The sequence below is a fragment of the Clupea harengus genome, chromosome 17 (assembly GCF_900700415.2).
Source record: "Clupea harengus chromosome 17, Ch_v2.0.2, whole genome shotgun sequence".
Lineage (NCBI taxonomy): Eukaryota > Metazoa > Chordata > Actinopteri > Clupeiformes > Clupeidae > Clupea > Clupea harengus.
Genome location: NC_045168.1, coordinates 1,193,260 through 1,221,185, shown reverse-complemented (window position 1 = coordinate 1,221,185; position 27,926 = coordinate 1,193,260). Strand labels below are relative to the sequence as shown.

Here is a 27,926-nt window from a genome sequence, read left to right as displayed (position 1 = left end):
GATTGGCCGCGTGCTGCAGTATCGTCTAGCGTCCTCCTCGTGGCGTCTACAAACAATACGAGCAGGCGCTCGATAGGCAATAGACCGCTTTATTTACTCTCTGTCAGGAGGGTCCGGTGTGTGCGTGCCCATGTGAAGAAACAAGACTCACCGCTACACAGTAGCCAGACTTCTTCGTTCTATTTTCTGCTGCAACAATGGATATGAAAGACTCCAGCAGCGTTATTTTGACAGCCTACCACTCTTTCACGCCGTCAAGGATACATTTGGTGGACGAGAACTATGCAGCACCTCTCTCTCCAAGACATGCTTTTTTCAGCAGGTAAGTTAGTTTCTGAAACTTCGCAGCTCACGTGGGTCATCCAGAGTTTTTGAATAGTGTTGCGTCGTTGGGTTTGTGTTTTGCCACCACCCATTAAATATCACAACCTACAATACTAGAAAATGATTTCCCAAGCAAATATATCGCAGCGTGCGAAACTTTGTCAACCTGTATTGTTTCACTTTTAAGTTCTATGGGCGCTTATGTGGAGGCGATTTCAAGTAACTTATATATATTTACTGATAGTATAATATAATACAATAGAATAATATATATTTAGTTCACATTTCTGTGCATTTATATTGTGAGATACAAGCAAAGAATAATCATTTTGAAACTGAAACTGAACAAGCAACACTGTGTCTAAAGGAATTCCTCACAAAGATCTCATATGGTTAATCTAAAACTGGACATTTGAAATATAGTAAGTCTGGTCATTATGTATGAGGCTATGCAGTCTTGCCTGTAAGAGGCAAAATGTAATCTTTTATGGCACCCCGGAGAGTAAGGGGTATGATGAACAGCTGTTGGTAGTCTTGGCTTATACAGATTCAGTGACAACTGCAAATGTGCATTACAAATGGTATCATTATTTATATAATGACTCTCTGTAGAAAATCAAATATGGCCTAGGTTATAAAATGTGAAATTATTCTGACCACATAGTAAATTCAAAATAGTTTCACAGCTCTGTTTTCTGAACACGTTGATTGGGGCCTGACTGGCTGCTGTTAACACTGACTTCACCTAAATGGGGGTTCACATTGTTTTACAATCTCTGGCAGGCAACTCCCCCATTTGCATTGTGGAATGTTTATAGACAGAATGCTGTTCGGTGCTGGTGCTTTGAATCGTGCACATAATGGTAAATTGTGATTGAAATGCCCTGAGAAGCCTCCACAAATACATGTTTCCAGACAGCCGCAGTTCCTCCTCGAGTTCCTCCTCGAGTTCCTCCTCTCACACGCAGATCTCGTTGGTCACGCTCATCCGTAGCGGATCTAACCTACTTCCCTTCCAGATAATGATGGATGGCTCTGGTTGCAGCGGCAGCCACCTGAATGATTTGACAACATCTGTTCTCCCAGCATGCATCAGTGCTGGGCTTAGGACACCGTCCCCCACACCCTCTCCCCTTCCCGTGACCCCCCCACCACCACCAATCCCCCAACATTTGGCTGTGGTTCTTTCTCGCCTCATCAGGATGGAAAGCCCAGAACAGAGCAGGGTCAACGAGTGACGGGGGAACCAGCTGAACCCAACGAAGCGCGCCAAAGAGTTGGCACGACGGCAGCCATTAAGTCTTAAAATATTTACATTATGTGTGAGACAGAGAGACAGCTTACCCTTGGGATATTTTAAGCCTCCCCCAAGTGCCTCAGACATCTGTCCACTGAGCTCCTTCGTCTTGATTTGATTTATCCTACAGCCTGAAAAAGACATCCTATAGGCAGAATGTGTTTTTTCATTGGAACATGAGGCACATCTGGTTTTGACAGAGATTAGTACATCATATGGTGATAGCACAGACAAAATACAGAAAACTGATAGATGGATGGGTTATGTTCTGCTCAATTGAGATATGTGTTGACTGTTGGCTCAAGGTTGAAGGAGATTAACCATGAAAGAGCTGGACCTTTTCTCATTCCGATGGATGTAATGTAAATAACAACCTCACACCTACAAAACAGTCACACTTCATTTGGATGGTCCCCTGTAGACTGTCTACAGATGCTCAGTTTATAAACAAACAAACAAACTTATGGCTAAGGTAAGTGTTAAGGGTTATGTTTGGTTAAAGTGATGTTCAGTGAACAATTAGAAAGACTGAACTTGAATTTCAACAAACCATCTGTAAAGTCTCTGTAGATACACTATCCAAATATTGTGTTACCTGCAAAACTATTGTACTTCCATTGAACCTTTCTCCTCGATTCCTTTTGCATATTTATACAAAAGTTCGTGTCTCCAAATTCTGGAGTCAGACTTTAATCATGAAGAGAAATTATTATTTTCAAGCTCAATTAAAGAGCTTCTGAGAAAAGCAGTCATTTGACACGTGACTTGAGAATGCTTGGTGGTTTTGGCAGACTTGTGCCAAGGCTGGCCTGGTGTAGCGAAGGGAAAAGCGCTGCAGATCTGAGATAAACTCGGATTGGACGCACCGGAGAGAGACATGAGCCGGTGTGTAAGTCAGCATGGGCCACTTTCTCAGTTGACATCACTCCTACCCGGCCAGAGGTTACGCCTGTGTGTGTGTGTGTGTGTGTGTGTGTGTGTGTGTGTGTGTGTGTGTGTGTGTGTGTGTGTGTGTGTGTGTGTGTGTGTGTGTGTGTGTGTGTGTGTGTGTGTGTGTGTGTGCGTAAGCCTTCGTATTCAGAGGTGGCACGTGGGTCAGACCATTTTGGGGACGGGGCAGGATTACTTTCTAAACTCCCCCCCCCCCCCCGGCGCCCCCCTTCATTGAGTTTTGTCTCGCACACAAAAGCCAGCCCAGGTGCTCTGGTGTCCGCCACTGAATGCAGCTTTTGTAACGAGCGAAGGACAGCGATCCACTCGCTTTTGACTGGCTGTGTGCTCATTAGCACTATCAATGACTTCTGGATACTTCGGCACAAAGCACATCTACAATAGACACCAGCAGTGGAAGAGCCTGTGCTGTTATATACGCTGCTTGTTTGCAGAAACTGGAAAACCGAGAGCTTTATGTCACACCCGTCACTGATAAACACAGTATTTATATTTCATATTTCATTCGGATTAACAACAAAGCTGAATGTTTTCTTATTTATAATCCATCAATGCATTATTTCTTGACAGTCATTCTGCATGTCAGTAGGCTTATGTATAATTGCTTGTTATACTTCCACATGCAAGAGGGGATTTGTATAACAATATACCAATGTGAGGAAGCTGAAGTTGTGTCTCTCTGGAATAATGCAGTCTGTCAGTTCTATTTTCTGTCACTTCATTCAGACAACCATCAATAACACAGGTGTGTCTTTCTTTGTTGAGCTCTCGTGTGTCACACATCGGAGTGTGACATATTTACTGTGACTAAGTCTCCTGATAGGCAGCTAAATTATAACAGTCAGGTGAATGTCCCTTTGAGAGACCCGGACGCATTATTTTCTTAAGAGTAAACACCATTGCCTCCAGGGTTCATAAAAGCAGCAAAGGTGACTGCCAGGGCCCGGGCCATGGGTGGATTGCTTAACAGGTTCTAAAGTGACATCTCGCATATGTCACGTAAAGTGTCAAGCTAAGATGACACAGTCATGCACAGGAGATTTAGAGGATCCCGAGTCCCGAGTACCAGTAATCTGGAAGACTTGAGATTTGCAGAAAACTTGGACAATGACACGCTATAAAAATCTGAATCACTACTAGAGTACAGTGTGTTCAGTTTCCATTGATGATGACGTCTCATTAATCACCTGACTGTATGACTCAGGTTTCATGTATGAAAAAAAACTGACAACAATTGATAACAAACTTGGTACCATAATGAGGATGTAAATACTTCTGGCCCCAAAAGAAAATATTGTTGAGGTGCAGGCAGACGGATGTTGATGACTTCACTGGAAGAGCATGAATAAAGAAATATGTTACTGTAGGTTTCCAGCTATGCTGCCTTTCTGCATTCCGTTTGGCTTAACTTCACAGTAGATGAAGGTCTAGTGGAGACACTCTGACTCTGGTCGGTCATAGTGAAACTGGTTGCAGAAAGAGTAGAACTGTGGGACCATATTTACTTGACGTTTGACGAGTAAGACACATACAGGTAATTAAACTATCGTGTTATTCTTTGTCTGTTTGCCATCTGCTGAATAAAGAGAGCGGTCAGAGTAGCCTATCGGAGACTACTGTGTGTTGAAGTGCCTCTCTAGATAAGGTAAACACTTGCAGTCACCTGTGACTTACTTTACTTGTGGTGCCGTTGTTTGTATTGGTGGATCAGCTGAAGTTTTACAGCCTTATTTGAATGAACATTGGGAACATTGACAATTGAAGGTATGGAGTCTTGGTTTGCTGTACAGATTGCTTGTAATCATTTATGTAGTAAGAATTCAGTTGCGGTACCATTTACTTCACAATGCTGAGTTACACATCAACAGAACTGGTATGCAGCCTATCACCTGGTCGTGATCATGCACTTGACTGCTGTGTGAGTGTGTAAACGTGCCTTAGAGTGTGTGCCTCTTCCTTTTTTTTGCATGTCTTTGTGGACTTCAAAGCAATAATTAGCTACACTTTAAATAACTAAAAGAAGAACAAGCTGCCTGAGATGTTAAGTGTGTAAGTTTGTGAATGACTGACTGTGTTTCATGTTTGACAGGAGAATGTAGCTCGCTTTGTAGAGTGCCTAGAAGTTGTTTGCGACAAGTTTAAATTTGAATGGGAAATGATTAGGAGTGAGTGAGATTGTGGTCATCCTTGTTTACATCTGCAACAAAACAGAGAAAAAGCCTGGACCAGCGTGTTTATCGGGACTTGGCATCCATGCATCAGTCAAGGTTATTGAGTGGTCGTCATGAGGTATAGCTGTTTTCTATATGAGAGTCAGGTAGAGGTTTCTATAGATTGTCCTCAGTGGATATACTGTATATGTATTAAATACACTATTGCACTGGACACATTAGCTGTATCAGAGTTTAATTAAAAAGGGAATGTTTGAAGGGGTCAACGAGAGGCAAGTGGGGGTGGAAGAGAAGTTTGGTTATTTTGGCTCTAGTCGTCATGATAAGACTTGCATACCAAGCCCAAAGAGATTGATTATCTTGGAAAAGGTCTGTTCAAGAATGGCTGTGGAAGCTAAAAGTATATTTCTGTTGTGGAAGATAGCATACAGAAGTGTCTGTAGACGTTCATTAGTGCCTGCAAATAGAACTACACAACCAAAATTGACGTTCTCTGATGTTCTCTACATGCTAATCAACATACCTTGCCAGAGTCTGATGAAATTAGGTGAAAGTCTGAAGTTTCAGTTTACCTTAATCCTTCAGAGATAGCGCTGTAGGGCAGACGGGAAATTGTATTATATTTCTTTATTATATTTTTTTATCGAGTTAGCTAACAGTTTGCCTTGCCTTTGTGGGCAGTGTCTGTTAGGTTTTAAAGGGGCAGTGTGAGGTCTCACCAAATGTAAGATGATTGGAGTTTCTTGTATTCTTTAATTCTGTTGAAATTTGTTGTTGTTGAATGAGGGGAGGCTGTTTTCCAGCTCAAATGTTGGCCAGAATATGTGTGTGTGTGTGTGTGAAAGTGTGTGTGTGTGTGTGTGTGTCCAGTGGGGATTGCTTTCCTGTCCGTGTTATCTTTGCGAGTCTCTGATAGGCCTCCATAAGGGCGGCACGGCTAAGTGCTTTTCCGAAGAGGTGCTCGCCCCCTTACTTCATCAATCCCCATGAAAAACATGTATATCTTATTCATTATCCAATAACTACTTGTTGCTGATGCGCATCCTAGGCATCCGTCTCCCATTTTCTCCTATTGATAACGCATCATCGCGTTACCCAAGCCATAAATCACAAAGCCTTTATTTGACACACGCCAGGCACCCACTATCACTTTAGCCAAAACAGGAAGTATCTGAAGCGGCCTAGTTCCCCTCCGTAATTTTATCAAGGCTCGCTCATTTTCTCACAATGAGCTTGAACTCCGCATTAATGAGTGCGTGAGTGCTCTCTGTCTCGGGAGAAAGAGTGCCTCTTGCGATGCACCGGCAGGGGCGGGTGTCACGCTAATGCTTTGAGGATGTCTGGTCGCCATTACGGCATGCATCTGAAATGACAGGCCTGTGATGCTGGCCACTGACAATAACATGCGAATTGACAAAGAGGCCAGTGTCAGGGCAGGCGGTGACTTCACCGCACGTGAGTCGGGCGCAGTTCAAAATACTTGCCCGCGACATAAATGAAGTTGCTCACCCCTGGCTGACAAATGCACAACAGACTCTTTGTCATGCCATGCACAGCATTTGTCATGGTTGAAGCCAGTGTGTTCGCTCTGCCATGTATCGTCATTGGCGTCAAGCTATTTTATTTTCAGACTGTCTCTTCAATCCCCCAGCTCCCATTCCTCTGCTTCAGCATACGCGCTTGCGTCTTAATCAGCTCAATTAATGTCCTATACCCAGCTCACACTCTCCCTTCTGTATTTGTATTGATCTCTCTGGGAGGATGTCCTGTTGTTAATGCGCGGGCAGCTTTTAACGGGAGAGTGTCCGGGACTAGGGGAGCGAACCGCACACTGCTGACTCGGCTCCCCTCCTCAGCAATAATGGACGCCACAGATGCGTGGGGAGGCCTCAGGCCTGCCCACAGGCTAAAAATAGAAGGCATGCGTGGGACCTGTGACCAGGGCATGATCGTGGGGCAAGTGGTGCCCCTTCACACAACAAGGGCCTTTTGTTTGCGTCTGTGAAGGGAGGCAGGTGGGAAGTGGAAGAGTCACAGAAGCCACAGCATATGCACTGAAGGAGCCACTATCTAGTTTGCGCTCAAACACTTGATGGGACTTTAATATTTATGTATAATTAAATAAAAAGGATTTAGACTGTATGTGCCACAGTTAGTGTGTCTGCATATGGATCGAGTCACACTGTTACACTGTTCTGTTGTATCCTGTCTCTGGGAATGCTGTCTTCTACAGACCAGAAAGCCAGATGTCTTGCTTCTTCCAGTTTCACTGAATAGTTGGGTGCAAGATGCTTTCTGGCACACTTTCTGCCTGTCTCATGTCCCAAGGGCAGATTTTGGTGTAAGCAGCAAAAAAAAAAAAAAACTTGGGCAAAACATCTGAGTCAACATTTTACAGGATGAGCTACGGTCAGCAGTCTGGCACAAAGCGCTCATGCACATGCCCATTTTAATCAATATCAAAAATGGAAAGTGTTTTAGTCGATTGACTAAGAGTGGCCGGCTGGCATCACTGCCATGGCACGTTTTTGAAGGGCACCTCTGTTTTTTATTATCAGACACGTCAAAGGTGGCCGTTAAACGATGCACGCTCAAAAAAAACTGGCAAATCTTTTTGGGCATCACTGTGGCACCATGGCTCTGGAGTGTTTACATTCTTGAAGGAATTAGGTCATGATTCAAGGGTCCCTCCAGATTCTCCTCATATTACAGCGACTTCGCCGTACGCACATGTTTCCAGTTTAGCCGCCATCACCGCTGACCTACATAAGTTGTTTCGAGGGCCTGGGCTTGCGGTTTTTGCCAAGACCCTCAAACATCACTTTCAGCCCGAGGAGGAGAAACATCACTAGTCACTTGTCTCATGCGTTCCCCTTTTCCTTTGTTTCACTACATGCTGATTGCCATCTTCTGGCTTATTATGTGTTGAGATCTGAAGCCAAATCCATCACACACATGCCAAAAGAAAGTCTGTTTTCAATTTTAGGCAAACCCTGTTGCGCTGTGTACACTCTTTTTTTTTTTAAAGAATAAATCACTGTGCTGCCAAGTAGTGACTGAGGTATATGTTGTTAGAACTGTAATATATATTCAGTCCAAATCCTTCCCCAAATGAGGAATGGTCAAAGAGAAAGACCAGGGGTAAAAGTTTAGTATAATCGAAATGAATACTAATGCTTAGAATACAATAGCATTGTGGCTAAACTACACTTTGTTTTCACACGGTGTTTATGAGGACCTGCATGTGTTTTTAGGTTTTGATGTGAGGTTAGATGAGGTGATTGTTTGAATCAAAAACAAAACAAAACAAGAAGTGGTTAGGTGAATGTTTTTGGTGATTAAGAAACATCTGGTTTGAGTTTTCCCAAATTAGTCTCCTTTTTTGGAGCGATCTCTCCACAGCACCCTCCCTCCCCACAGAGCTCAAGAGGGGTCCAGAGAGAGAGAGAGAGAGAGAGAGAGAGAGAGAGAGAGAGAGAGAGAGAGAGAGAGAGAGAGAGAGAGAGAGAGAGAGAGAGAGAGAGAGAGAGAGAGAGAGAGAGAGAGAGAGAGAGAGAGAGAGAGAGGAAAAACAGTAGAGACAGTGACTGTTAAATGAAGGTCTTGAGGATTGAAGACAGGAATAGTGAGAGCAAAAAAAAAGAATGAAGAACAAAAATATTGGAAAGGAAGGATGAGGAGAGGGAGAGAGTAGAAAATGAAAAACGGAGTGTGAGGTTGAGAGAGGGATGGGGTGGGATAGGAAGAACAGATGAAGGGAGGGAGCAAGGGAGGAGTACAGAGAGAGGGAGAGAGAGAAAGAGAGAGGGAGAGGGAGGAGAGCAAGATCTGGACATTTGCTGTGTGTGTGTGTGTGAGGGAGAGAGAGAGCTGTGTGTTGCCTCCTGCAGCGAGGGCTGTGTGGCAGAGGTATGTGGGAGGAGAGATGAGTCTGGGTTTCCACACACGGCTCCTGAGCTGGCGAGAGGATATCCTGAGATTTGGGGGCCAGTCAGTCTCTCTCTCTCTCTCTCTCTCTCTCTCTCTCTCTTTGACTCTGTTTATACTGTGGGCACCTCTCAGAGATCTGCACAGACGCTGGCTTTTCTTCACTTCTTCTCCGCTGAATGAGGCACTGAAAGGTAATCTGGGCTTTCATCTTCATCTTGACACAAACGGGTGAGAGTGTGTGTAGTGTGCCATGCTATAGATTCAGCTGAAGAGGAGCAGAGAGGATTAGACTCAGATCAGTTACACTTGCAGACTGACGGAGAAAGGCTGGAATGATGTCAGCTCAATGCTCTCTGGACATGCTCTCGATTTTGCTTTTTGGTGTAAAGTGGTGTGTTGATGTGTGCATTGGGAGGTCTTTTTATTCGTAGTTGTTGGGTCTCTACTCAAAACATGCTGTCAAATCAATGCAAATGTCAGTTTAAAGGCATTCCTGTGCATGGATGCTGTGATCTAGAGCTATTCTACTTCATGCTGATGAAGGCATTTGGTCCCCTGGCCCAGTGAACTGTATATTTTCTGTTCTTTAATACTTACGATGACTCACAGGAAGCTGGCTTGGAAGCAAGTGCATAGCACCAGAATGTGGTCATTCTTTGTTTCTTTGTTTTTTTTCTTTTTTTCTTTCCTTCTTTCTTTCTTTCTTTCTTTCTTTTTTCTTTTTTCCCTTTCTTTTTTTTCACTCATTCCTCTCTCTCTTCAGGATTTATATTTGTTCTGTGTTATTTAAGTGGTATCGAGTTTTCTCTCAATAGGACATTTGTCACTGTAAACTAGCCTGCCAAATGAGAGAACTAAAAAAATGTGTCATACATACCTTCATAGGTTTCTGCTTGCAGTTGATAAGCTTGTTCTACTTCCTAGTAAGGGCTACTTGGTGTTCAGTGAATTCACTCACACCTATGCTTATCAGTCATGGCTCATAGGTTTACTGCACTTAAGTTTCCCTCTCCATGAGGTATTGCAACACGTGTCCATGAGGTAACTTTCTGCAATGCAAACAATGCAGTCTGATTAAAATAAAAGGAATTAATGTGACGATGCCCTTCCCTTCTCAGTGACGGATACGTTTATTTGGTTTCTGTTCTCATTACATGTGTGTACATTTGAAAGTGAGACTAGTATCTCGTGGCATATTTATAGGGTTAGTGTTATTGCTCATCATTTAGCTTGCCAATGTTGCCCTCTTATTGGCTGGATTCTGAATTTTGTGTTCCTACCAAAATGAATGAAGGTGTTTGTGTATGTATGTATCTGGGCATGTTTGACTGTGTGTGTGTCCCCTTAACAAATTGCAGCCTAGTTAAGATTTACATTGCTTTCTGGAATCTCTGTGATGATCTGTTTCATTATGGTGCATATAGGGCTCAGATGACACAGTTGATGTAGATTAGATTAAGCTCTGTTTACCCATTGAGAGAGTGTATGGGACCATGGGCATTAGAAACAGGAAGTGAGGTCATCACACAGAACTGGTTTTGCTCATCCTGGCTTTCTAAGATAAAATATGGTATGTGGGCGTTGCAGCAGCAGTCTGCTCTGAAAGGGGAGTGGATCTGTGCTGTTGGCTGTTCCCCTGTGACCGCACGCAGTTGACCTGTAACTGTTTGATTAGTGAGAGAAATATGACATCACGTGCAATTGGAATCCTCCTTCACAAACACACAAGAAACGATACCTCACCTGCGTCTCCGGGGAGTTGCCATGGAAGAGTGCACTGTTTGATTACTATGAGGATCTAACAACAGTTTCAGTTTGAACCTCATATTTTAAGGAAAAGCTTGATTTCATGAGAAAATATCTCAGAAGGACTAGGCTATTGAGGAAGTATATTGTCTGCTACACTTAGCCTTCTGAGCCCAGAGTGCTAGCTGGCAGAGGCTTTGTGAATCCCTGAGGGAATGGAGGCCATTAAAACAAAGTTCCTCTCTTAATACAATCCTCCCTCCCACAATGCATTGCTCTAATCAATAACATCCCTTAAGTGAGGTCCGTGTTCTTGCTTCCTGGCGCTGAGACCGAGTAACACTAGCTGCTCGCCATCCGCTAGTCTGTCCTTATCAATATTTGAATACAGAATCAGAATTGAGTTTTATGTTGTCCAATCAAATAAGAACAGTGCTATGTAGCCTGAGCAGTCGCTACCTAATCCCACCCCTACCCCCCTCCTCTATAGGTACTAGACTCACTCTATAGAGCTAGTCACAGCAGCTGTGCGCTAGATCACTTTACAAAACAGGGGAAACCCTCTTAACCTCCCTGTCACCCTCTTTTCACTCCAGTCATCCTGCCAGCTGCCTGCAAGGAGATAAGAGAGAGCCCAGCACTGTTCTTTCTCCTCCTCCTCATCTTCCTCATACTATACCCTTCCTCCTTGTCATATAATCCAACCAATCCTCACGGATTTATTAGTGGCCCAGCTAACGCTAGCCCAGTTGTGCCTCATCGCTGTGTGATAAACAGACCACATGAAGGTGACACTGCTCCGGCTGCCCATAAATCTGCCCAGAAATGAAAGGGGCCTGTGATGTCACCAGGGCTTCCTTGTAATTAGAGGGCTATAATTGGAGCCAGGCTGCTTCTGGCAGTGGCACTCTGGGAAAAGGGAAAAGATGGACCGGCAGTATAGTTTGGATGGTCTGGTCTGGTCTGTTGTAGTGTGGGTGGTTGGTGGTTGGTGGTTGTTAGCAAAGATGATTTTGTAGAATGGGAAAGTTAGACCTCAACATCAGATCCGGGAAGTGTTATTAAAATGAGTCTCTTTATTTGCCTGGCTGTGCTGGTAGTCACATGATGTATAGGTTGTCAGAGGTCCTAAAGTGTGACTGGTAAAAAAGGTGACAATACTCCCTTCAGACCTGTTTTGCCAGTTGCTCTTTGCCTTTTGAAAGTGTTTTAATGTTTGAAATGTTTGACTTGCTCTTTTCATTCACGATGCATGATTGTGACATACATTTCTGTATTAATGTTACGTGATGTGACCTATTCATTTTATGACAACATGGTTTGTTAGAATCTAATTAGCCTTATTAGTTCTTAGGAAAACATTAGGAATATGCTCTCTCTTTCTCTCTCTCCTCCCACTTTCTCTCTCTCTCTCCCTTCCTAATCTCCCCTCACCTACTTTCTTTTCCTCTCACACTCACTCTCTCCCTCGTTGAGACTCTGTATCTCTCTCAATTAGTCATTCACTCACTCGCTCGTTCGCTCACTCACTCCTTCTCTCCTCTCTCTCATAGGAAAGTTCAGTTCCAGGGGATAGGCAGGATGAGCTCACTGGGGGCAATGCCTCCCACCCCACCAGATCGGTCCCCGTCCCAAGACTCGCAGTTCTCCATGGAGGACTACTGGAGTGAGATGAAGAACATCCAGGAGGACTGCCAGGGCATCGGAGAGGAGGCGATGGAGAGAGGGAGCATTGATGGTAAGTGACAGAAGATGGACTCTGTTTACTGCAGACTACATCCACAACCCCTAATGGAAGCTCTTTGTTTTTTTCCGTTTTGTTCTTAACTCTTTAACTTCAGAACTCTGCAGCAAATGTTGGCTTTTGTTTTGAGATGTTTTTTTTAGCTATGAAGAGCCATTTTCAGTGCTTTGGAACCCTCTAACAAATCGTTTACACAGGCTAGAAAACATTTGTGAGGGAATGCTGAACCTTTAGCTTGTATAAGACCCCATGAAGAACCTCTTTCTGGAGGGTGTGGAGAGTGACTGGAATTTTTGATTTAGTGGAGAAGGGGGTTGTCTGAACCCCAGAGATAAAATAAGGCTTTATATTTGGAACTGGGGCATCTGGAACAGCCTGGGAGATGGATTGTTCGTAAAAAAGGTTAGAGCTTTTGAAGAATTACCTATTTTTCTTCTCAGGTTTGCACAGCAGGTTTTTATTTTAGAGAGACCCAAATACAGACCCCAAAACGTCTGAACAATGATTTATGAGACCCAGGTTATGCTTCCATTCATGTGGATAGTGAATCTGATCAATCTGCATATCAGCTCACCTTTGACCTTGGTGATGTCCCCAATGTCATTCCAGAGGCGGAGCTCGAGGAGGCGTGGCTTAACGAGGCTGGCCTATCAACACTTGTGTCTGGCACGCTGGGGGAGGGGCCTGCCGAGGCCCTGCTGTCCACCCTTACGCGCTCCCAGGCAGCCATGGTGAAGAAGCGCCTGGACAACTACACGCAGACGATGCGCAAGAGAAACAAGCAACCCATGCGCCACGTGCGGGACGTGTTCTCCACACCAGACAGTTCGGTGAGCCACAACCTCAGCACCAGTCATCATGACCTGTCAAGAGTACAGTGTGGAAATTGCCAGAAAGACGTGCCCTTGAACTACATACCAAAAGGCTCCTGAATGACATACCCGGTATCAAACCCATCACACACTGCAGCAGACGGCCCATTTGTTAACCTTTGGAATGTTTGACGCTGCTGCATCATCACATTTTGACATATCTGTTACAATGAAGATACAGTGGGTAGACAGCCGTAGGGGAGCAGCATGACCAGTTTAGATAGTTCAGCTGTGGGGACTATCCCCAGAGAGTAATGATAGGCAGCCATTTTTATTCTCAGCGCATTCCTTTTCACTGTGTCAGTCAGTGACGGATGTACTTCAGGTACTCAAGTATCATCTTTCATTTTGGCGCTCATGCCATTAGCATGACTTGGAAGACATTTTTTTTTTTTTTGTGGTACTTGCAGAAACTTGGCCTTGTCCTCCTTGTGTGGGTGGGTGTGGGTGTGTGTGTGTGCATGTGTGTGTGTGTGCATGTGCATGTGTGTGGGTGTGGGTGGGTGGGTGTGTGTGTGTGTGTGTGCGTGTGGGTGTGTGTGTGTGCATGCGTGTGGGTGTGTGTGTGTGCATGCGTGTGTGTGTGTGCATGTGTGTGGGTGTGGGTGCGTGTGTGTGCGTGCGTGTGTGTGTGTGTGTGTGCGTGTGTGTGGGTGTTAACCTCCTCTCAGCTGTGGTGCCAGCTGCCACTGGTGGCCTTTAAAATAGGTTTGTCCCGCTTTACTTTAGTTGGAATGTGTCAAGCGCACTGTATACTGTATGTTGTTGAGGGGAGTCTCACACACACACACACACACACACACACACACACACAAACACAAACACAAACGCATACACACACACACACACAAACGCAAAAACACACATGCACACACACAAACGCATACACACACACACACACAACGCAGAAACGCACATGCACACGCACACGCACGCACACACACACTAATGCGCACACACGCACATACATGCGCACACGCACACACACACGCGCTCACATGCTGCCTATATCTAATAACCATGAATTACGCGGTGGTGCAGCCCAGGGGCAGATTTAGAGCAGGTAACCCAAGCTTTGTTTTGCTTCTTGCCTGATCCTGTGGAGGCTCCACCAGACATCGTAAATGGATTTGGATTATGAGAATGAAATGAAAACAAGGCCACAACTCTCCGAATAGCGTGAGCTCGGGGCGAGGATTCACATTCTTGTTAGGAATTACACTAAGAGTAGCCCGGGCGAACAGGATTCACCAGCCTTGTTGTGACAGTCGTGACCGGTCCCTTAAGGACAGGACAGGTGTCCAGTGATGCTGTGACTATAATTACATATCCATTGAGGCATTAAGATGACTCATTAAGCCATCGCAGCTTATAGCACATTTAAAGGTGTTTATTTCATCAGTAAATATTAAACCTCTGACCCTTGTGTTATGAGTGCCTCTCACGTACATTCAAGCTACAGGGGTTAGGAATAAGCCACTGTGTGGTAGGGGGTATGAGTGATCAAGTGTGTGTGTGTGTGTGGCATGGAACTGGTATTTGGAGTGGTGCGATGAGCACCCTATTGAAGTAGTTGCTCCTGGAGTGGCTCTGCCATGTTTGAAGTGGGTCCTGTTATACTTTCTGTGAGCTCAACTGGAGGATTAGGCTTACACAGTCATGTTGATCAGTTGATCAGTTTCCAGCGGAAAAGGTTATCAGATGTCCAAACATAATTCCCTCCCCGACTTCCATCGGTATCAGCCATCTTTTGTTTTGTACAAAATAGTTTATGACACTATGACGTTATGATCTTCATCATAGGGATATTCAAGTTCACACACCATGTCTGAGAATACACTGAAGGCTCCAACAAGTGTCTCTGCTGGGCACTCCTGTGCGCTGTTTTACCCAAAGACTCTGTGTGAAGGATGGTATGCAACCCGTCCGTGACTGAGCTTTCTAGGCAGGCTGGCTCAGTGGGAGCCGTGACTGGAGCCTGTCTGAGTGAGTCAGAGCCCAGCTTCACAGCATGCCGCTATGACTAAGAGCCATCTGAGTGCGCCGTCCATGCTCTGGCGCGCGCGCACACACAAACACACACACACACACGCACACGCACACACACACACACGCACGCACACACACACACACACACACACACACGCGCACACACAAACGCACACACACACACACACACACACACACACACACACACACACACACATCCAATCCCTGTGACCCTCAGCGCATTTTGTCTTTCAATTAAGTATTTACACAGCAGAGTGTTCAGTGGTTGTTTAGTATGCAAGAGCATAGAATGGTTAAGAGCGGTGTTGCTTTTACGGTTTGCGATGGAATTTGAGTGGTTGGTGGCCAACAGCTTGGAAGTCTAATGGAAGATGACACACGCCCAAGGCAGGCTGGATCTGAACTCATTTAGTCAAGAGTGGCAGGACGGTAAATTGCTTATGGTCATTTTGCGAGGGCAGTGCTTCACCGTAAAAGCTCTGAGTGTTTACAGTGGTTGTTTAGCCCCCCACCCCCGTCCCCGTCCCCTCCCGCAGCACATGGCTGATGTTTACGCCGAGCAGAGGGTCCCGGGTCCAGCACTTTCAGCAAAAGGCAGATGACTGGCAGCACCATGCACTTTGAATAAAAGCTATATAAACACAGATATATGGCTTTGTCTTTCACCTCTCCATGCTTCTATTCACCCCCCCCCCCACACACACACACACACACACACACACTCTCTCCCCCCCCCCCCCGTCCAAAACCTCCCCGCTGTCAGCAAGTATACTGTATATGTATATATCCATATATGGGCACAGTGCCTGGAACGTGCAGAGTGGGGGAAAAAAACGGTTTGTTGTTGTGAATGTGGAGCCTGACCTCCACTGCAGTCAGCTGTACTGAACAATGGGGCTTGTTGCCGAGCCTATTCAGAATGCCCCGAGACTGGATTCCAGTGAAGATTAGGTTCAGGGCTAGGGGATCAAACCAGAGATGGATAAAAAAAGAACTAAAATCAAACAAATCACCATTGTGAAAAAGGGACATTTATTGACTTTTGTCAAATGCTATCTGTCATATCTTTCTGAACTGTTTGGTTAAATATCTGTTTATCTATCTTTTCCACAAGGTGTGCTTTTTAAGTAAAGGTCTCATCTGGCTTTGGGGAAGAGTTAATATGTAAAGTGAGATTTCTGAAATGAAAGGAGATTTTTCTACCTGCTTCTGTATTACAGCCAGTTGACCCGCTTCCCCCACCTCTCTCCCCCAACGGACAGATCGCTCCCAAACTGCCTCATCGGACGCCTACAAGGGGTAAGAGTGTAAAATCGAACATCTGAAGGAAAACAATTGGTTAGCAACAATCCAGTCATTTGGGTTTAAGCTAGCTTTAATTAATGAATTACTTAGCTTGGCCCAAGTGTAGCAAGGGCAAATACTGTCTTTGGATGACAGTGCCCTCTGTATTGTCCGCTTAAGATGTTTATTAAAGGCTGCTAATTGTACACATATTTGTCGTCCAGGAGTCCTTCCGGGAGTCCCCTCATGTCCGGTCTTCTTGTCAGCAGAGGAGACCTGTGTATCAGAGTATGGCCCAGAGGAGTACATCTTGTCCTTTGAGGTGCCCTACTCAGACGCCGTGACTGGGCACCGCAATGGCAAAGACTGCCAAGACTGCCAGAGCTTCAGAAAAGATGAGAAAGACCTGCCAGTGAGTTCCCATTCAGATGTAGTCAGCCATCACTCCCTTTAACATGTTTATTAAAAGAATGTTTTGGCGTAGAGATTTGAGTTTTATAATGTTTTTTCCACAGTCTAACACGCCTACAATCTCGTGTTTTTTGTCTCAGACCTTTCAGATCGTCAAACCCAAACTGGGCCTCACGAGGGTGTACGACTTGTCGTCTGAGGACATGAAGAAGATCGGCTACTTCGCTCTGATAGAGCTGACCACCTTCTACGATGGCATGGGCATCGAAATGAAGAGGAACCGTGTGGTGCGCAGCAAGACACGAGGTCAGTAGGAGCTCACTCAGGTTTCCATGCTAAATGTAGCTCTGCTGTGAATATTGGGAAGAGTTGTTGTGAATATTTCCCCCTGTTCTCTCCACAGAGAGCGGCATATTTGGGGTTCCCCTGACGACCCTGCTGGAGAACGACCAGAAAAAACTCCCTGGCTCTCGAGTTCCTCTGGTTTTCAAAAAGGTAAATTGAGCAACCTGTGATTTGCAGCTCCACATTCCAGTGTTCATCTTTTTTTAACATGGTCTTAGGTCTTAGTTGGAAAATTCCTGATGGAGTAACTTAAGGACCCCCCTCCCCCCTCTCTTGCTCAGCATTTGTGAGGGTCAGCTCTGTGGCCTTTCCACCTCCATGCTCAGCTACTCCCTCTATGTGATAACTGCTATTATTTTGACCCGCGTGGCCCTCTCAGCGTTCTTACCCCACCACTCCCAGAAACCCTTCTCTGTTCTTGCCCCTGTCTCAGCAATTTTGTGCTGTGTGGGAGTTGCCCTGGACTGCCTTCAGTTCTGTTTGGAGGAAAAATGGACAGGGTTGTGTGACTGACTGTGACTGTGATTGCTGCTTTCCCTTTGTGCTTCTGTGTGTGGCATCTCGTGCATTCAGGCTGAGGTGGGCTAGGGGGTGGCTGGGGTGTATGAAGAGAAGTAGAGTTGCACACATGTTTACTGAGTGTCAATTAAAGTGTGCCAGGGTCAGCCAGGCGGAGGGAGGTATCCAGGAAGTGACCCTAAGCTTAAGCAAGGTTTTGAGTTCTTAATCCCCCCCCCCCCTAAATAGTTTACTATAACTATATAGTTTAAACCGCTTGAAGCTGGTTTTCCTCCCCTTTTTACATAAAGATTAGTTGAATTACTAGCACTTTCCCTTGCTGCAAATGCTAGAAGAGTTATACCCTGAAGCCCAACAACCACCCCATAAACAAACATTTACCAGAAAGCCGCTCCTACTGTATCCGCAAGCTTGGGTGACAAAAACAACAACAGCGTGCCTGAGTAGCAGAGAGGGCATCTGTAATCTGCTGTCGGTGTTTAAAGGATTGAATGAAGACTCGGGAAAAGGAGGACTTTGACAGCGAGCTCAGAGGTTGAAGGAGATTTGGAGCCGTCTCCTGCTTTGTGTAGGCCGGGGTGCTTAAGCAAGAGCCTCTGCGTCTGATTGGGTTATCTGGAGGAGCAGATTAAGGAGCATCTATCTGCTGCGAAATAGACAGGAATGCTGAAAAGATCCCCCCGGCCAGCTGCGTTATCTCCAAGCTAAACAAGAGCTGCCTGAAGAGGGGCCGAAACAAAACAAAACAGTGTGCAACAACAAAAATGCACACTGTTTACACACAATGCTTTTCTCAGCTAATTAACCAAATGTATTTGACTTGAGGCAAATATCATCAGAGGTCTTAATTTAATCAAGTTGATTAGTGTTATAAATATTTTTTTTTGACTGAGCATTTTTGTCTGTTTCTTGTCTTGACTGTAGGATACTTCCTGAGACTGTTGTAAAACCAGTGTTAGAAGATTGTTTTCATTGTCATGACTTGTGTGTGTGTGTGTGTGTGTGTGTGTGTCTGTGTCTGTGTGTGTGTGTGTGTGCAGCTGCTGTCTAAACTGGAGCAGACAGGCCTGCAAACAGAGGGGATTCTCCGGATCCCAGGATCAGCCTCTAGAGTGAAGGTAAGATCATAGTGGTATTTCAAGTAGATAGTCTAGTGACAAACCTGGGGAAATGAACTCAAGAGTGGTAAAAGTACTAAACATCCTAAAAGGAGAATGAAGCCATAGGGCTCTTCTATTAGGAGGTTTACAACTTACTCTGAGTCAACTCTAAATCACGTACTTGGAATACCCAGCAGGATTAACTCAACCACAAATCACACACTCACACACAGACCACACCTCCCACACCCCTGCATTCCTGCCCCTCTAAAAACAGTATCCTTGACTAAAAACCTGCTCAGGCTATTATTAACTAGACCTTGGCATTTTGCAGACATCCATGTTACTATATATCAGGTACTTACATGTTTGCCATCCCCATCTGCCCAAACTTGACATGTTGAGCCACGTGAGTCCCACACCGAGTTGCTTGGCACGGGGTGTGACTGTATGAGTTATGAGTTGACACAGATGGTTATATGATGACACATTCATAAAAGATTCTAAATACCAGCCAGTATCTGCCAGTTGTGTCCCTTTTCATATCTTTGGCTGACCAGTCTCTTTATGGAACCCATGTTTATTTCAAGCACATTGTTTACATCTTGTGCTGCTAAGCCAAATACGGCGCTGAGACATGATTTAGAGCAGAACTTCCCGTCACAGGGCACACATTAATCTGGGTCTGCCGTAAATGTCCTACCTGTTCGGCTGAGCTGAGTGGGGACTTGATTTAGGATCTCCCTCTGCAGAGAGAGCCTCCATCGGAGCCCTTATCGTCTCCTATCTGAGCTTCAGACCAGCATCACCGTCCGTGGCTCACAGGCTGGAGGCCTCTGGTTATCCTCCCTGTGACCAGTTAACATGAAGGCGAGGGCAGACCTCGTGGCGGTGGCCTGCTTTGATTTGTGTGGCGCCACGCAGGTTCAGCGCTTCGACCTCCCACTCAAGAAGCACTTAAATGAAAAAGCTTCATAGGTATTGAATTCCGTGTTGGTCATCCAGCATTAAGACACATGGTGATGGTTAACAGTAAGATGGATAGTGGTGTTACGGTACAGGAAGTCAGCAACCGCAGACCTACAACAGACATATCTGAACGTTCTACTTTGAGTTTTCCTGGCATGTCCTATACATATTCACTATCACGTCAGCATCATGGGCAAGGGAGTCTACTGTTGACAAAGTGGTAATGACGGATGAACAAGCACGTGTACAGGACTAAATCTGAGACATATGTGTCTGTAACGTTGCATTGCATGACATTATGATTGATTGATTGTTATAAGTGCTTATCAATTCCTGTTGTTCCTTTGCAGCAACTGCGTCAGGAGCTGGAGTCGAAGTTTTACGAGGACCGCTTTGACTGGGAGCAGGTGCGGCACAACGACGCGGCCGGTCTGCTGAAGATGTTCATCCGGGAGCTGCCCCAGCCCCTGCTCACGCTGCAGCATCTGCCCGCCTTCTCCGCCGCTCAGAGTCAGTGTTAAGCCCTACATACCTCTCAACACTCACGTGACACCAGGGACATGCACAGACACTTTGATTTTAGTTATCACCCATCAGGATGCACCTGAATGGTGTATAAAATGGTAATTTAACTAACCACAAATCTATTGTACATTTGTAAATTGGTTTGAAATTTTAAGACCAATGAAACTCCAAACTGACACATTATTGCAGATATAGTTTCTTGTACAATAGTTAAAGTAGCAATATGATTTTGTGCCCTGAGCTTAAAGGGGAACTCTGGTATTTTTTAGCCTGGGCCCTATTTTCCCATCTTTTTGAGTCAAAAATTCATTTTCATTTTCTGGGGACAAGAGGGATCGAAATTGGCCCAATATTAAGTTAAAAAGCTATAACCAGCAACCACAAAATGGCTATACAATGCAATCCTATGGGGAAAGCATCAACGCCAGAGTAAATTGCTTGTTTTTGTCGCTGACTGGCTCATAAATGTTATTACAACATGGAAAGGTTCCATACAGTGATAGACCTGTGTCTGTTTACATTAGTAACCGTAGAAAATGTAACAAAATCCAATTCAATTCAAAGTTTGCATACTACAGTGTCACATGACACGGGGCACAGACCTCTTTTTTTAAAAAGCTCTGGGCCACCCCATCTCTGTGTCATGGAGGCATGCATATCAAAAAGTAATACAAGTTTGGATGATTTACTTTGATTTTTTTTTTTTATTGATTTGTTTTAATTGATTTTTAGTTCATAACTGAATTTGAGCTTTAATTGTTTTTTTATTGATTTCATTTGGTTTGGATGATTCAATTTGGTTTAAATTGAGCAATTATGGGCTACTCGTATTTCTGCAGCCCATACCCTGGCCCCCAGCCCATACCCTGGCCTTGTGCACATCCTCTCTAAACATACACCAAGTCCACATTCTTGCTACACATACACACAGTCCACATTCTGCTTGACTTAGATTCTGTACACTGGCACACACACACGCACACACACGCACACACACACACACGCACATACAGAGAGAGAGAGTGGTAGAGAGAGAGAGAGCTAAGCTAAACTTATTTGCCCGGGTTACTAAACGCTTATCAGTACTGCATAAACCGGAGCCCAGTTGTGTAGTTTCTAGATGAACCCTTCGTAAACAAACTTTTCTTTGCTCTATTTTGGTCCTTTGGCCGTTTACATCAGACACTCCTCAAAAGCAGATACAGAAGCACATGCAGGGTGATAAGAGCCAGCAACGTGCTGGTTTGTGGTGTGTGTACCGTGTGTGGCTGTGAGATTTGGTTTGTGGTGTGTGTACCGTGTGTGGCTGTGAGATTAAGCGGCGTTTTCTCCGGCTCTTCCCTTCAGATATCTCCTCTCCCAAACATCAGATCCAGGCCCTGCACCTGCTCACTATGCTGCTTCCTGAGGCCAACAGAGACACACTCAAGGTGAGACTGTTTTTAAAAAGCCATGGCCACTGTTGCCACCATTAGGACATTTCTATTCAAATGAATTTACCAATGCCATCATCAGTACATTTCCATTCACATTACTGAATAGGAAGAAATTAGTCTAAAAGAAGTTTTATTTTTTTCAAAGTGAAGTTCTAGAACAGCATTGTTTGAATGGAACATAATTGAGTCTGTCTCTTGAGAACTCAAGTAAACAGTTTGCTGTTCCATAGGTCTGAACATATCTACTTGTTTTTTTTCACTTGTTCAGATCTACTGATATAAGTTTATACTTGAGCGCTTTCATGGTCTGTCGGGCTTTTGAGGAAGGTGTTGTCAAATTCTCGTCCTTGGAATCTCTGCACCTCCCGCACTTGTTCTCTTTGTCAGTAGCAGACGTGGTAATTGATACCTTAGACTGCTTTAAGCGTCAGGAGGAGACGGATGCACGCCGACCCACTTAAAACTGTGTCTTGTCAGGTCTAAGTGCACAGCAATAAAGTCATTATGTGGAGAGTTTAGATAAGCTTGGGCTACACCTAGCCTTGGGTGAGTGTTGAGAGATGTAGTTGAAGAACTAGTCTGAGGCACAGCCAGGAAAACACTAAGAGTCAACAGAAACACTTAAGTGTCATCGAGGTTTGCCTAAATAAAACACTTACAGACAGACATGTAGAGAAACATGCATACATGTCAGACTGTCAGGAGCCGAGCTACACCAGAGTCATTATTATCCTGATCCCGTTCATCTAGAATATTAGATGTAATATGAAACAGTGAGGAACTGGTTTATTTTCAACTGTTTCCTTTTCCCCTTTTTCATGCCATCAGCTGTCATATAAGTAGGCGGAAGTTTTCTGTTTGATGTCACGTCATGCACAAGTATAGTTTACTTCTGTAGAAGAGCGTTATGTTTATTTGCTGTCGGGCATTCTTCTCATGTGGTGAGCACACCTGCTCTCCCTCTTTACTCTTTCATCTCACTCTGTGGCCATGGGAACGAATTAAGGACCTGTCTCTTCCAATTCCAGCTGACCGGAGGGGCTCAGGAAGTGTGTTATAGCTTTTTCAAATGCTTGTAAAACAAATGAGAAAAGTAGACCTACAAAACAAAATCTCTCTTCCTGTCGAGCAGTACATAGGGAATGTTAATGTCATAATAAATATATGTCTTTGTGAATTGGCTCTGTAATGCATCTGAATTGCCGGGTAATGATAATGCACTTACTCCTAATGCTCTTCAATTGCTACCTGTTTGCAAAGATGAATGCCACAGTTGCTCTTAGGGCCCTGATGTTCAGCTCTGGCCTGCCTACTGGAGTGATGGCTGCTGGCTGATGGCATTCTTCCAGAAGTTTGTCTGTAAGGCGTAGGTGCATTGCCATGCAGCCATCTATTTGTAGACAAATTTGCATATATTTTTTTCTTGGTACTACAACCAGATGAGCTGGTCTGATTGCTGAAGTCTCTGAATAGTTTTACCATGTGACTTTCACGCTTCTGGATGATCCTATTACTAATACCTGGAAGTCAGCATGTTTGATGCAGCAGTACAACGTTCTGAAATTTGTTGTATTTTCCCTCATGTGGGATTAGACACCAGACCAGGCTCAAGCCCCTTCCTTTCCCCCTCTTCACTGGTGGATGACTCTCAGTATTTACTCTGTCCATCCACTCTGTCCAAGACTCCCAGTCCCAGACTCCCCTCTAGAACTATGTATTTTTAGATTGCGATGCTATTTAGCATAATACTGTATCAAGACTTTGACTTCTTGTGTTTTGATTTAAAATGATTTATTGATATGTGTTTTTCTGTAAACCATTAAAGAAGTACTTAGCTTGTAGATTGCAGTAGCTAAGAAATGACTGACTATGGTATTGCTATTATAAGGGTTATGGTGCCGTGGTGTTGGTGGCCATACCAAATGCTTCTCCCAGAGTGCTAAGTGTGTGGACAGCCGTGCTGGTTCTCCATTGTCAGTAGCTCTGGACTCAGCGTCTCTGGCACCTCTTCCCCCTCAGGCCCTGCTGGAGTTCCTGAGGAAGGTGGTGGCCAACGAGGAGAAGAACCGCATGAGCATGTGGAACGTGTCCATGATCGTGGCGCCCAACCTGTTCACGGTGCGCGGGAAGAACGCGCGGCAAGAGGAGATGGTGGGGGCGGCGGGGGCGGCACACATGGTGCGGCTGCTCATCACCCACCAGGACCTGCTGTGGACGGTGAGTGGGTGGAGTGGGCGGAGTAGGCGCCACATGGCTGCTCAGAGAGGCTCTGCTCTGTGTCAGCTGAGTGCAAAGAAAAGTGGAAAGGTTGGAGAAAACTTGAAAATGTGGGGCATAAGGATTTAAAAACAAATGATGCATCACTTATGAATATACATTTGAATTTACTGTTATTTATCATCCTTGGGAATCACGTGTGTTGATGTTGATTTACCTTGAGTGGAAGTATATGTAGCCTTGGCTTTCTGTTATTATTGCTTTCTTCTGGACACGTATAACCATAACCTTCGGCGTGTGTTTGTAGTTCCCCTGGTCTGTAATCTTAGATGAAAGAATCTTAGACGAATAAACTTCAACTATGAGTCACTTCGGCTATGTTGACTGGGTTAAAGTTGTCAAGGGGTTTCATAAAAATAGGTTATGAACCACATAATAATATAATCATAGCTCAGGTGGCAGAGTTTGAAATCATGATTCTTATGTGGGATTTCCCCTCGGTGACATGCTACACTCACTTATGAACACTAGCCCTTGATGAGGAACAGCACAGTAATAAACGCAGTACGGATAGTAATCACAATTAAACCTACTTGTTAATAATACTGGAGAGTGCTCTGTTTTTATGTCCTTGAAACTAAAACAGTTATTTGATTCACTGTGTAGCTGACTGAACTACTTCACCGTGCTGTCGAGTGAAATTAATGATACAGCCCTGGCCCCTGTGGTGCAAGGCTGAATTTAGGCACTGGGGGAGAAAAAAATGAAGCCCCCCCCCTAAAATAAAAGCCCCAAACCCAAGATCTAGTAGGCAAAGCAGAGATTGACCTAAATCTCGGCGTGTCTGGAAAGCTGCCCTGTAAACTGTGGCGTGGAGATTTACGGCCGTGTTTGTGGCGCCCGCAGGTCCCCTGCTTTCTGATCTCGCACGTAAGGAAGATGAGCGAGGCGACGGCCCAGAAGAAGACGCCCAGCTCTGACAAGAGCAAGAGGAAGCTGCTGAGGAGGCGCCACACCGAGAGGGAGAAGGAGAGGAGCGAGGTAGGGGCAGAGACACACACACACACACCCTTCCAAACACACACACACACACCCTTCCAAACACACACACACACACACACACACACACGATACACACACACACACATATGGTACACTCCCCCACCCCCTCAGTTTGACCAGCCGTGTTTTCGCACACACACACAGCTCATATTGAGCAGGCCCTAGTGGTCCACTATAAGAAGTAAAGGGGGCTGATCTACTCTACTCTACATTACTCTACTCTACTCTACTCTACTCTACTCTACTCTACTCTACTCTACTCTACTCTACTCTCTACTTTACTCCTCTCTACTCTACTCTACTCTACTCTACACTGCACTGCACTGCACTGCACTGCACTCTACTCTACACTGCTCTACTAGGGGGTTCAGGCCCTGGGGCTCTGTAAAGTGCCTTGAGACAATTTTATTATAAATAAAATTGAATTGAATTACTCTACTCTAGTCTCGTCTCGTCTACACTGCTCTACTTTACTCTCCTCTGATGTAGTCTAGTCTGGACAAGTCTACTCTACACTGCTCTGCTCTGCTCTGCTCTGCTCTGCTCTGCTCAGATACATGTAGTGGTCAGGAATGCATCTCAGGTAATGAGGTTAGTAGTGTTCATTACTGAGCCAAACCAGCTGTTTCTACTCCAGTCAGTCAGTCAGTCAGTCAGTGTACCCACACAAGAGTCGCATGGGGGGAGGGGTTGGCATGCAGTAACAGTTGTATTCAGTAAGCTTGAGTAGAGCCAGTTGTACTGTTGGACCACTGACCACTTATGAACATGATTGTTCAAGTACTGATATGTTTGTGTTCTAAATGAAATGTAAGATACTTTGGATTCCCCGTAAGTGAAATGACTGAAGCCTTTTGAAAGCCATTTCGTTTTTTCTTTTGGTTTTGTTCCAAAAAATTGATTTTGACCAAGTTAAACTAATGCTTACATAATGATAAACACACATTAGAAGGGTTATAACATGGACCATCGGCTACATAAGTATAACTGCTGCTGTAAGGAGGTTGTTTGGTGCTGACTGGCTATGGCCTCTGTTCCCAGCTCACTGACTTCCGAGACGGAGTCATCAGAGTCCATGCTCCCCAGCATGCCAAGGTTTCCATGGCGATACTACTGGACAGCAAGACGAAGGCACGGGATGTCATGGCGCGCTTTGACTACGAGAACGGGTCAGTAAAGCACTGCCGCGATAATGACTACCATGGCGATGTTGTCACCATAGCAATGCAGTGTGAGGTTTTACAGTGAAAGGTGCTGTGTGTTTCTCTTGTTTGAAGAAATTCATTTTTCTCCCAATTTAGGCGGGGGACTCTTAGCACCAGTCGGAAACAGAAGCAGTTTCTGTTTGAGGTTGGAGGAAACATAGGTATGTTCCCTGAATGATGTGATACAGAAACACGCACGCACACACGCACAAACGCACGCACACACACACTCACTCACTTACTCAGAGAAGGACACATAGGCTACACACACACACACACACACACACACACACACGCACAAAGTTTCACAACTCTCCACCAGGGTTCCTGTTATTTCACCACCATTGTTTACTGTGACTCTGACTAAAAGGGAATCTTGTTTATCGCAGGGGAGCGTTGCCTGGATCTCGAGACCCCCCTGCTAAATGTGTACAGAACCAACCCGCAGTGCGAATGGGTCTTAAAACAACGGACAACCTGAGCAGAGGACCACATCCTGCACAGGCGTGCAGAAACGACAACAAAAAAGTGTTACGTGTGGAGCCATCTACTGGTCATCCTGTGAAATGAACCCGATGCGCGGTGAGAGGAGGATTGTTGCTCTGGATTAGCTGACCGGTCCAGTCTGAACCACGTCTGAAAAAAGAAACACAAAGACTTGTGAGAACAACAGCAGAGGTTCGGAACCTGGCACTGGGCTCGCTCCACCTGAAGGAATTTTTCGTTCTTTTTTTTTTTTGTCCAAGCCTTTTAGTGTTGGAGGGGGAATTTGCAGCTTATCATCCCCAGACCATAAAGAAAAAAACGACTAATCTGGTTTGGGCATTGTGGCATTTTCAACACACGTCGTATCAGAACTTGACCGACAAAAAAAAAACTACAATGCTGGCCATTGGGAAGTTTCTTTCTTTTATTTTCAGTGCCAAAACAGGGCAGAGTGCAATAGCCCACTCCACTAGTTGTGTTACCAGGCAGAGGCCTCGGCAACCAGTCATGTTTACCACTCTTTCACTCCGGAGGCCCAAGTGTATAGAGCAAAAAAACAAAAAAGAAATGTACATATGATATTTATACCACTAATTTATCCAACCTTTTTTTATCATCATTTACGTACCATGTAATACCACCACTTTTTGTATTGTTTTTAATGAACTGCATGTGTGTAACAGAAGCCATTAGAACACTAGTATGTATGTATGTATGTATGAACTGTATGTCTGTTTGAGTTCTTAGAAATGTTTACGTCTGCTGAAAAAAAAGGAACTCCATGAAGGAAGCTTAACACAGCTTAGGATGGATGCTGGAACTGCGTCTCACACATGTCAGGCTGATCTAACACACCTGTGACTGTACGTCAGCACTAATCTGACCATACACTGACATCCACTCATGTGACACACACACACACACACAAACACAAACACACACACACATTCATGTGGAGGCACTGAGGAAGAGACTGCCTGTCTTCTTCCTGCCACTCCTCCTGCTCAAATAAAACCCTGAACAACACTAGGAATACTGTCTTCATATTCAAGGAACTTAGTACATGGGGAGTTGACCCCGTTGTGATCCCTATTTGACATCTTTTCAGCATGAATCGGACTGATTTTTCAGAACTCTGTACCGGGCCATGTGTTCCACCTTCACACGATGACCTGCCGACACGGTTCCCCACCTGCCAACGAACGCAAGTTTTGTGGTGTTGAGTAGTATGGCGCTTATACCTGCAGCAGTTGCATTGACCTGTAAAACATCGTTTACATAGTCCGCAATGCTCAGGAATAACATTGTTTTTATATCCCCCC

At 44.9% G+C, this 27,926-nt stretch overlaps 1 protein-coding gene across 2 annotated transcripts; it reads left to right on the top strand.

The window, feature by feature from the left end:
• The first annotated feature begins 68 nt into the window (after window positions 1–68).
• On the top strand, window positions 69–27,926 carry arhgap28 (Rho GTPase activating protein 28). Of its 2 annotated transcripts, none has more exons than XM_031584388.2 (15): window positions 69–322; window positions 11,973–12,157; window positions 12,773–12,993; window positions 16,266–16,344; window positions 16,554–16,741; window positions 16,881–17,046; window positions 17,144–17,235; window positions 18,645–18,722; window positions 20,024–20,183; window positions 21,546–21,628; window positions 23,654–23,851; window positions 24,758–24,892; window positions 25,955–26,082; window positions 26,215–26,279; window positions 26,508–27,926. In XM_031584388.2, exons 1-15 carry the CDS (start codon window positions 198–200, stop codon window positions 26,597–26,599), a joined length of 1,995 nt encoding a protein of 664 aa, XP_031440248.1. In that variant the 5' UTR covers window positions 69–197; the 3' UTR covers window positions 26,600–27,926. The 2 variants fall into 2 exon arrangements, with proteins under 2 accessions (XP_031440248.1, XP_031440249.1); XM_031584389.2 differs by lacking the exon at window positions 69–322 and adding an exon at window positions 8,583–8,864.